This window comes from Microcebus murinus, chromosome 20, assembly GCF_040939455.1.
Source record: "Microcebus murinus isolate Inina chromosome 20, M.murinus_Inina_mat1.0, whole genome shotgun sequence".
Classification (NCBI taxonomy): domain Eukaryota; kingdom Metazoa; phylum Chordata; class Mammalia; order Primates; family Cheirogaleidae; genus Microcebus; species Microcebus murinus.
Window position 1 is genome coordinate 30,398,209 of NC_134123.1, and position 10,926 is coordinate 30,409,134.

Here is a 10,926-nt window from a genome sequence, read left to right on the forward strand (position 1 = left end):
AATTTGGTGTTTTTTGCACATTTTCAAAACTGATGGTGTTTTGCCATTACCACATCAGTCTGAGTTTTAGTTCATTTTAAGTAGATGCAGAATGTATAAAACAGAAATAAGTACATTTTTGCCTTCTGAGAAATTCAAGTAAGACATTTCCAACCCAACTATGCCCATCTCTATGGCTCCAAACTGACTTTCCCGCACCGATCTAAAACAGGACGCAAGAAACCAAATTTCAAACTTTGCTTCTTTTATTCTGCCATCAGGATTAGTGCAAGGAAGTGAGAAAGATTTAATCTACGTTTCTTAAGTAGCAATTTTTAAGAGCCAAAGTTTGGTACCAGATATAATAGCACAGTATAGATTTTAAAACCCATGTTTCTTGAAAACCACCTCAGCAAGCGGGACCAGCTCTTTATTTCCAGGCCCTCCTTCACAGCAACAGAATCACAGAAGGCAGCAGCCAGGTGAGAACTGCTATAACCAAGAAGAAGACCAACAGCCCTCCCCAAACATGATACTCTGAGCCATGACTTCCAGGACTTCTCCCGTGACCGTGGGCTTTAAACCATTCTACTACTTCCTGGAGGTCAAAGGGCCGAGCCTCATAACCTAGCTCTTTCTTGGCTTTCTCTAAGCTAAAATAATGTGTGACACCAGTTTTATAAACTTCAGTGCGGGTGAGGAAGGGCTGGAAGTTGTAGAGTGGACCCAGAAGGAAGTGGGCCATCTCTGTTAGGAAAGCAAAGCAGTAGATGAGGTATAGGGGCAGGCGGGTGGATGGGAATGTGTAGCCCAAGCCCTCGACCAGAGGCCGGAAGAACTCGAAGTTGTTCACTGGTCTGCCATCTGAGATGAAGTAGGGCTGCCCAGAGGCAATATAGCCCTTGTCAGCTTTCAGGGCCTCTGAAGCCAGGATGTGAGCCTGCACCAAGTTATCCACATGGACAAACTCCACCAGGCTCCCGGGATCCCCGTACACAAACTTGAACAGCCCCCTCTCAATGTAGCTCACTATCCTGGGAAGGTGCCTTCGTTCTCCAGGCCCATAGATGCCAGCTGGCCTCAGAGCACAGGTTCTTAAGACACCATCACCTGTTTCCAGGAGCGTACCATTTGCCTCCAGCACCTTCCTTTCCGCAATAGATTTGGTCCGAGAGTAGTGATCGGGGTGGAGGTGAAGAGGTAGGTAAGGCAGAGATTCATCCCCGTTTCTGATAACTTGACCTCCAAAGATGACATTGAAAGTGCTGGTGTAAACTAACCTGGGCACCCCTCTCCTCCGACAGGCCTGGAGGATATTATCTGTGCCCCCCACATTGACTTCTTCGATCAGGTTTCGATTGAGTTGCTCCCTTCCTGACATGCCATAAGAGGCAATATGGAACACACAAGTGACGTTCGCATCCTGGAAGGCATTCTCTACGTCAGAGAGGTGGCGGATGTCTCCCCGTGCAAACTTGATTCCTTCTGGAATGGTTTCAGCAGGGCTGTTGATGTCAAACAGAATCACATGGACTCCCTGCTGGTTCAGAGCACAGCCTAGTCTGAAAGGAGAAAGAATAAAGTTAGATCGAGTCACTCTTAAGCTGTGAAGAGTGCCTAGAAGTATATAAAATAATTTACCAATCAAGGTGGAGTCCACTCTAAGTCCCTGACTTCATATGTTCATTGGTGCAAGTCTTAATTCTTCAAATTTTCAAACATGAGAATCCTCTTGTCTGCTTAAATTACAATGACAGAGGTTTTATCTTTGAGGAATGGTGGCATCTATTATACAATATGATATTTTCCCCCTCCGTTCTAGGACCCACTATCCATTTTTTTGGAATATTTGTGAATAATAACATAACTATGAAAGAATAGCTATTATTTTAAATTGTTTTTAGTGATGTGAATAATCACTCCTCCCCAATTTAATGGCCTTATATTCCACTTTAAGAAAAAGTCTTTATATCTGTATTCTCAATTTCAATGAGCAGTGAGGCAACACAGTTTATTTCTGGTTTAACATTATATAAACAAGTAAAAGTCTGCACTGTATTAAGTGTCAGAGTTGATACCGTGTTTCCCCAAAAATAAGACAAGGCCTTATATTTATTTGTCCTCAAGATACCCTAGGGCTTATTTTCAGGGAAGGTGTTATTTTCCCTGCAAAGCCTCAGCTTGCAGCACGTACACGATGGCCGGGACCTGACAGGGGGAGCCGACCTTGTTGGTGGGGCTGCCCTCACCTTTCTGGTCACCTCTGGGATAGTGGCTGTCACGATGGGTCGGATGAGAAGGGCTGCTCGTCTTCTTTCCCGCTCCGCAATGAAATGCACGGGTTGTGCAGATTTGCTGCGTAGCCATGCCCACTACTAGGTCTTATTTTCGGGGTAGGGCTTATATTGCGCAAATGCTTAGAAATCCTGTCAGGGCTTATTTTATGGGTATGTCTTATTTTCGGGGAAGCACAGTAGCTACACATTTTCCGGCAACTACTAGTAAAATAATTCCGTGGGCATATTTTATAGATGCACTGACCAGAAACCGAAATAACCTCCTCCTCCTGTAATGAGGACAGTTTCAGCTGGAGATTTTTCGGCGTCCATGGGCACAGGCAAAAGATAATTGATCCTGTAAGAAAGAAGCATGCAGCGCTATTACTGATCCAAATGCAAATGTCATTCTCCTTAATTTTGAGTTAACAAAAGCAAAAGGCCAATATGCTCTAACAGAACCAGAAGATAAGACCTGGGTCTAGTCACAGCTATATGACGTTAGCCACCCCCTTCACTTCTTGGCTTCAAATTTCTTCACATGTAGTATGGGTCAGTGATACCTGTTCTGCTTACCTGACAAGGTCAACGTGAAGGTTAAATAAGATAATGTGCCTGGGAGTGATTAAAAAACCGTAAAGCACTTTTCAAATGTAAGGTATTATTATTAATTGTTGGAAAAGATTAGAGCCTTTTAAAAAAAAATTCATTCAAATTTGGTAGAAAGGCATTTTCCCCCATACACCACAAAATCAAAGATAGAACTCTAAAGGAAGCTTCCAACATCTTTCATTTGAAATAGTACACTGTGGCATAGTTCAATACTGTTTTATTAAACCTATACTTAAAAAAATAGAGGGAAAAACTCCTTTATGTAGCAAACCACACCTCCCCCCCAATCTTACAAATGCTCCAAGTGCAGTGCTCACTGCCTTTGAGGAGTCCCACTTCTATCTCCCTTCTCTTCTGTGTCCCCTGCCAAATTCCTCTCAAGGCTCCAAGAACCTCTTCTCTCCAAAATAAAACAAGCAAAGAGTGGGCCACCAAATTCTTCCTACATAAGAGGAGAGAAATGGATCAGGAGGTCCTCAAAGGCACTGGGAATACACTCTCTCTCTCTGTCTCTCAAGCCAAGAGAGACACTCAGAGGTGTGATTAGGCAGGGAGACTGCAAGCAACCAAGAGCCCTACCACTGTCTCCTCTCAGCAGGGCACCTACAACTTTGGCCGCAGCACTGTGTCAATGAGTTTCAACAAGGAAAGAAAACTGGGTGGCGGGGGGACAGGAACACATAGTTGAGACATCTTGCCTCTGCCCCTAAACGGTTACATGGCCGTGGCCAAGACATGTCACTTCTCCAGACTTTACCTTTCTCTTCTGTCAAGTTGTGTGCTGTGCTGTATTGTAGAACTCTAAGATTTCTAAGAAGCAGCTCAGTACAGTGGAAATAACAAATGACAAACAGTGGAAATAACAAACACAGTGGAAATAACAAATGACAAACAGTGCTTGCTACGTGTACCAGGCAGCATGCTGAGTATTTATAAGCTATTTAATCCTTTTAATAATCTTAGCAGGAAATTACTATTAGTACCCTGTTTTTCAGCTGAGGAAAATGAAGCAGAGTGACGTTAGTAAATAACTTTCCCAAGCTTACCTGGACTCACATCCAGTGGCAGTTTGGCCCTAAGAATTCATATACTTAACCACTAGGAATCCACTTACAAGTTGTGTGACCCTGGGACAGTTAATCACTCTGACCTGTTCCTTCATCTAAAAAGTGGAGTTGATAATAAGCTCACAGGCTTATGAAGATCAAACGGGATAATGTATTAAAAATGTCCAACAAAATGCCTGACATAGTGTAGGCACTCAACAGATGTCCTTTCTCAAATTTCCTTTTCTTCAAGCTCTAAAGTTTGGGGGTTTGATTGTTCCATGACATTCCCAACTGCCATGATTAGAGCTCTCAAAAGCACAGGGTTACAAAGAGCCTGACAAGTTCTTCTGCATACCTGTACAAGTGGATCAGATTGCCAGTGAGGCTAATCATATTGTTCAGAGAGAATGAGTCTGTGTGACAACTGAAAACAAGGTTCAGCAAGTGACTGTCTCAGTAGCCTGAGGGTACCCGGAAGAGAAGAGTAAGAAATACGAGGGAAATTGAGCAAAACTTTGGTGTGGAGGATGACTAATGGATTCTAAAGGTTCCACTAAACAACTGCCACAGTTGGGCTCACAAGAAAATGCATGAAGAATGAATGCACCAGTATGCTTTCAATATACCTGATGATTCTATTGTTTTCTGAGTGCAGAACTCTCCCATTTGGATTTGAAGTAGCCACAAAACCAAATGTAGTCAATTCTATTATTTAATGTAATCGCATGATTTTGTCACGAATGCTGTTTCCAAAAACAGCAGACATCAGTTTTCGATGCCTCAATCCAGACTTCTTAAATTCACCTCTATAACTAGGTCATTAGCACTTCTTGTTCTCACCTCAGTGTGACATGCTGTGCCACCAGGTCCTTGCCTGTGTCTCAATATTTCAGTCCACTCACATGTCATTCACCTAGAGAGGCTTCTCTGATCACCCTAACAAAGCCTCCAAAACCTCCATGCTGCTTGTTTTCCCCACGGTATATTACACAATCTCAAACTATTTACATTTTCATTATTGATCTCCTCCCCACAGAATGTAAGTTCCATGAGAACTGAGACCTTCTACCTTCTGGGGTGTCCCTAACCAGAACCCAGAACACAGTAGATATTCAATATTTGTTGAATTTATGGATGATTCTGAATTCTGTAAAATATTTCCAATTTAGTAAAAATGTGATGGGCACAAATTATGCAGGGCCCTGCAGTGTCTAAGAGTCATCGCCATGCATGACACTTAATGCTGCCATTTTAACTTAACGTACCCCCCCACCCATCTCCTCAAAAGTGCTGGGTTATGGAATAAAAAAGACACAAAGCTAAATGGGACAGAGCTCCTGAGTTCTGGAGCTTACACCAGAGGAGAGAGGTTCCTCTAAATATCTAAGGGACAAGGCAAAAAAGGTGAAAACAAGATGACTGTTATAATGTTGGTATAAAAAAAGTGTTGTGGAAACGCTGAGGTGGGGTGGGGAGACTGACTCTGCCGGGGCAGATCAGAAGACTTCATGGAAGAGTGAGCTTTAGAGCTACAGGGACCACGGGAGGATTCAGGTAGGCTGAGAAGAAGATTATTATAGGCTGAGAGAACATCATAAATAAATGGACCAGCAACAGGGAAGGCTGTGTTGGACAAGTAATATGGCCAGTCTGCTATGGCTGATGTAGCTGGGGCTTTAGGGTGGAAAGATAGCCTGGGGTTAGCTGGAGACAGCCCTTCCTCTCCTTCTGGGGAATCTGAACTCCATCTTGCAGATAATAGAAAGTCTCTGTAGGTTTACATCAGGGAACTGGCAGGATAACCTTGGTTCCTGTGAAAGAGCAAGCTTCCTCTGGAGGACAGAGAGCCTAGAAACAGGCCAGGGTCCAGGGAAGAGGAGATTAGGATCTAGGCTGGAGGGTTATCGATCAGGACGAAATGCCAGTGTGCTCAGCTGCAATCGGGGTGAGGGCTGGTGAGCACCCGAATGAAGCAGCAGCAGGCAGCATCCAGGTGAAGCTGGAGAAAGGTGAAGTCATTAACTGAAACAGCAGGTTCTGGAAATGATCATCTGGTTAATAGAGTTTTGATTAACAGGATGCCAGATAACAGAGTTTAAAAAGCTATTCTTCATATCTCTATAAGAATTCCACTGTAAGGGATTCAGAAAATGGACAGGCCTCCAAGAGCCCAATTAAAAAATTCCAACAGAAATGCTTCCTAATCTCTAATTATCTTTTGTTTTTAAAATTACACATTCCAGTCCAGTTACAAGACCACAGGTCAATCATGGTTCGTGTGCACATTAATCAAGTCAGCAATGCACAGTTTCAGATTATTAATGCTTCAGAAGCCTGCCAGGCCTATTGATGCTACTCATTACCTTCCAACTAGTTCCAGAATGATCTGAGGCAAGAACGTGTATTACCAACCTTATCAGGGGGGTCAGATGTGAAAGGTAAGAAAAATTAATAATTTAACAAAACAAACAGCAACGAAAAGAAGCCTACCCACCAGGTCAGGATGACTTTTCGCAGTTACCAGCCGTTAATGGTACTGCCAGGCAGCCACCTCCTTCCTTCCTGGTCCCCTACACCAATAAGCACATTAAACATCTCAGCAAACACATTTCATAGAAAACCCCAGGAAATTCTCATGAACACTAAACCAGAAGGGAGAAAAGAGTATACACAGTTTTTCTTCAACCAGCTGCCCAATTTTCATATTTTACAGCTTCTGTTTAATAATTAGTTTCCATCTGATTCCTTCTAGGACTGGGCACTCAGATCTGCCTTTATAATGGCAATTGCTTGAAGGCTCTTCTGAAATGTGCCTTTACTCAGTAATTGCTTTCCTCCGGGGTGGAGGGTTATCTCTGACCTGAACAGTCATTTTAGCAGATACAGGTTAAAGTTAAGCACGTGATCAAGAAGATGGAATCTTAATTACAAACAGGAAAAAAAAAAAAGGAATTTAAAATCTGCCTGACCTCCTGATAACACTAAGGTAAAGTGAGGGTAATAAAGTTGACATCTCACAGGGAAGTTATGAGAAGAAACTAATAAAAGATGACTGGGAGTACTTTAGATTTACAAAGACCTAATTAAATGCTAAAGATCAGCAATAAGAGCCTTAGATTATGCACACAGTTCCTTCATTCCTATGAGTTTAGGGTTATGATGCTACTAACCCTCTGGTATTATAAAGCAATGTAGAAATCTAGGTACCATTAGCATTTCACCAAGAGAAAGTATGCAACAGAGAGAATTTAAGGTTGTTTCCATAAAAATAAAAAATTACTATATTTACCTTAAGAAAGATAAAAATACCTGCAAGTAGTATAACTCTATGATTAGGTGTTTTAAATTGCTGCACAAGTACTGACCAAAGGTATTAATAAAAGGTAACTGTATTCTTACTATATGGAGACCTGGAAAATATACTGAAGCTGGAGGGCTTATCAAATAATGCTGTTCAAATTCCATGTGTGATCTGAAAATTACTCGTGTTTAATATAAAGTAGTCAAAGCAATAAAGATGAAGTAGTTAGAGACCATAAGGAGAGGAACCCTGATAGAGATGAAAGGGATGTGAGGTATAAAACCTATACAGCCAGACATAGTTGGGAAGAAAATTAACTAAGGACACAGCATTAGTGGAAAATAGGTATACTCATAACAGAGACGGGTATTTGTGGACGCAGTTTTGAATATAACTCTAGGTAGCAGGGCAGCTGTCTTTAATTCAGGATCATCACCTTAGGTGTACCAAATCTTGTTCAGCTGCATTCAAACTCCTTTTATCCAGATATTAATATCTGTTGCACAAAAGATCCCTGAAATTCTTCACAATGCTGATGACAAAAGAAATAATTTTATAATTGGCGTTTCCCATCTCTTTCCCAAATTACCATATAAACTCCATGTAAGCACAGACCAGCAATATCTGCAGGGACAAGGTACAGCTGGCAGAATGTAGACCCAGAAAATCCAAATGTGATGAATATTTTGCAAGCTCTTCAAATGCCTCTTTCTGCCACATATGCATGGAGTACTACACTTGTACTTCCCTCACTAGGTCAGCAGTTTGCCACTGCAACAAATTGAAGTAATATCAGCTACCATTTATTTAACACTTACTCCGTGCCAGGCACTGAGCGATACTCCGTCCACAAATTATTTCACTTGATGCTTATAACAACCCTGTGCGATGAGCACTAATTTGTTAACCCCATTTTACAGATGAGCAAACTGAAGCTCCGAGACACAAAGTGACTAACCCCCAAGTCCTACAGCTAGCAAATGGTAGAGCAGGGATCTGTACCCCTCATCCAGGCGCAACTGACTCCATAGTTTATGGCTCAACCTCAGGAGCACCTGGAGCTGTGCAGTGTCCCTGACCTGAGTCCTGTGTGGGCTTTTACAGTTCACAAATTCTTCAGCCTCGTAGGGGTCCTCCAGTTTCTGGAGGACCCCTATCTCCTACCACGAGGCCAAAGCAGCAGTGATGCAGGCTTAAGATTCCTAGGTTGGAAGTCAGAAAATCTGGGGCCCTACACTTGGCTTTCCTACCAAGTCCCTGCGCAACCCTGGGCAACTCACTGAACCTCTCTGATCCTACTTCCTCCTCCTCCCTAAAATGAAAACCACCACCATCATGGCTACATTTATTATGGGCTGGGCATTTTAAAGGTTTACCATTTAAGTCACAAGACAATGTTCCCTGGTAGTTACTAGTATCACCATTAGCTTTTCAGAGATGAGGAAAATGGCTCAGAGGTTAAGAACCTTGCCTACAAATTACGCAAGTCGTAAGTGGCTGGGCTGGATCCAAGTCTCGAAGCCAGGTCTGTACCACTCTTAACCACAAGGTACAACGCCTCACGGCAGGGCTGGAACAGTGTGTGTTCTCTTAGGTCACTATTTTGTCACCTTCACAATTTCGGTCATACCTGGTACATCTGGTACTATCACTCACCTCTGGGGTTTTAAGTCCCACTTACCTTTTTACAATAAATACATTCATCTTACGTGACAACCTCACAGTGCCACCTTGGCCTGAGCGCCACCTTGGCACTGTGAGCAAAGTGGGAAACCAGAACCTGTCATAAAGAGAAGGTGATTCTTCCCCCAAAGTGCGAAGAAGATCAAAAAGAGGAAGCAAGTTTAGCAAGGTACCTGTTGAACGCTCTGAGCCTGGGGCCTGATGTCTTTAAAAAGAAAACAAAACAAAACAAAAAAAAAATGAGGAGAACCGGTTTGAGGCCTCAGCGACATTCTAGAAAGCCAAGCTGAGCCCGGCTCCTTGGAATCAGGGAGAGGACTGAAGGGGATGGTTCTCCCCGCCGTCCCCGCCGTCCCCGCCGTCCCCGCCGCCCCCGGAGGCTGCCACCTGCCGCCCTCAGCGCCCCGCGACGCGCGCGCGGCCCCACGGGGGCGCCTTCCGGGCCGAGGCGGGCCCGCAGGGTCCCCGCGAAGGGGCGGCTGCCCTCCCGACCCTGGCCCACTCACAGCAGCCGCAGACGAGGTCGCCGCCCGCTCCTGCGCGAAGAGAGACTACCCAGGTCTCCTCAGCCGCCAGTCGCCCTAGCTCAGCCGCCAGAGCCGTCGGACCGGTCTCCTGGAGCCACTTCCGGGCCTCTCTAGGCAGCCCGGAGGTCTCCGCATCTCCATGGTGCGCGGGTTTGCGGTCTAGCCTCACCTGTGCTGGCGCGCAGGTCCACTTCGTGGCAGTCTCCCCCACGTTGCCAGCTCGTGTGTTCCACCGTCGTGGGAATCCTTATAGGTCACGTCAACCGCTCTTCCCACCTTCACTTTTTGCTTTAAGACACCCACCTGCGTCTTTGTGTACCTATGCATGAGCACAGTGACTGATAAAGGGAGATGCTCAGCTTGGCATTGCTTGGATGGGTGGGTGATGGATGTGTCCCTTGGTTTTACTTGTTTTTCCAGCTCCACTTGTTCTGGTCCCCAAGCAAGCAATGATGCCAAGACTAACCTTTGTTGCTGAAGGAACCAATGACTTAAAAGGCAGATAGAAAGGAAGGTTGGTATTCTCATTCAAAGGCTTCCCTGAGAGGCCCATCTTTTGTCTCCTCTTCATGAGTGGGTTCTAGGGAAGGTTGCATCTTCTCTGCACATGTGCACCCGTGCCCTACAACAGACTCCTTGCTGGGGAGGATTTCATTTTAGTGGCTTGAAGGATGGAGGTTTTGGCTTCATATACTGCACTTTCCTATAGAACGGGTACCAAATTCAGACTCAAAGAGGCTCATGTGAATTACATCATCTGCTCAGTTTTCACTAAGAACACAGTTGCAGGACAAACTTGAGTCCTGGAATATGAAAATAAATGAAGGCGAGGTGAAGAAGGCCAAGTCTCTGGCATTAGCCACTCTGATGGCCCCTATGGCATGCTTGTTGGTTTTGTCCCCAGTTGTGATCCAGCCCTAAGTCTTAGAAGACTGAGGATGGTTGAACCAAGTAGTCTTAAGTGACAGTTTTGCAGTGTTTGCTCAGGATACATAAACATTAAAAGAGAAGAGGAAGGGAACTTGGGGGGCTGGGAGACAAGCTATATGCTCTTGAGACCTCCCTCCCCACCCAGCCAAAGAAGAAAAAGACCCCCTGAGGATGCAGTACAGGGATAAGTTTCCTTTTGGGGATTTCAGGATCCTTTGAGGGATACCAGATTCACTGTGTGTTGCTAAACATGAGAAGTGGTGAATTTAAATGTTAATATTCTTGTGCCAGTAAGTACTCTTTTAAAATATAAGCACATATGTTTTAAAGGAAAATTACACACTTTATAATTACTTCCTTAGCTTCCATTGCAATTTAGTGAGTTGATTTTGTAAATCTCTGAACAAGAAATCTAAGATGGAAATGACTAGAGAAAGAAATTGATCTCAAGGTGAGTTTATATGTCGATGCTTGTTTGGTTTTGTTTCCACCAATAATATATGCAGACAGTGGTTGCATTTCGGGAAGATCAGTTTGCTGTCATAATTCTTCACAGGTGTACAATACTT

At 44.0% G+C, this 10,926-nt stretch overlaps 1 protein-coding gene across 1 annotated transcript; it reads right to left on the reverse strand.

Moving 5' to 3' along the window:
* Positions 1-227: 227 nt before the first annotated feature.
* On the reverse strand, positions 228-9,539 carry SDR42E1 (short chain dehydrogenase/reductase family 42E, member 1). The gene is given in 3 exon segments (XM_075995817.1): positions 228-1,541; positions 2,521-2,613; positions 9,407-9,539. Coding segments are annotated over 2 exon segments (1,182 nt in total). The 5' UTR covers positions 2,589-2,613; positions 9,407-9,539; the 3' UTR covers positions 228-427.
* Between the last annotated feature and the right edge of the window lie 1,387 nt (positions 9,540-10,926).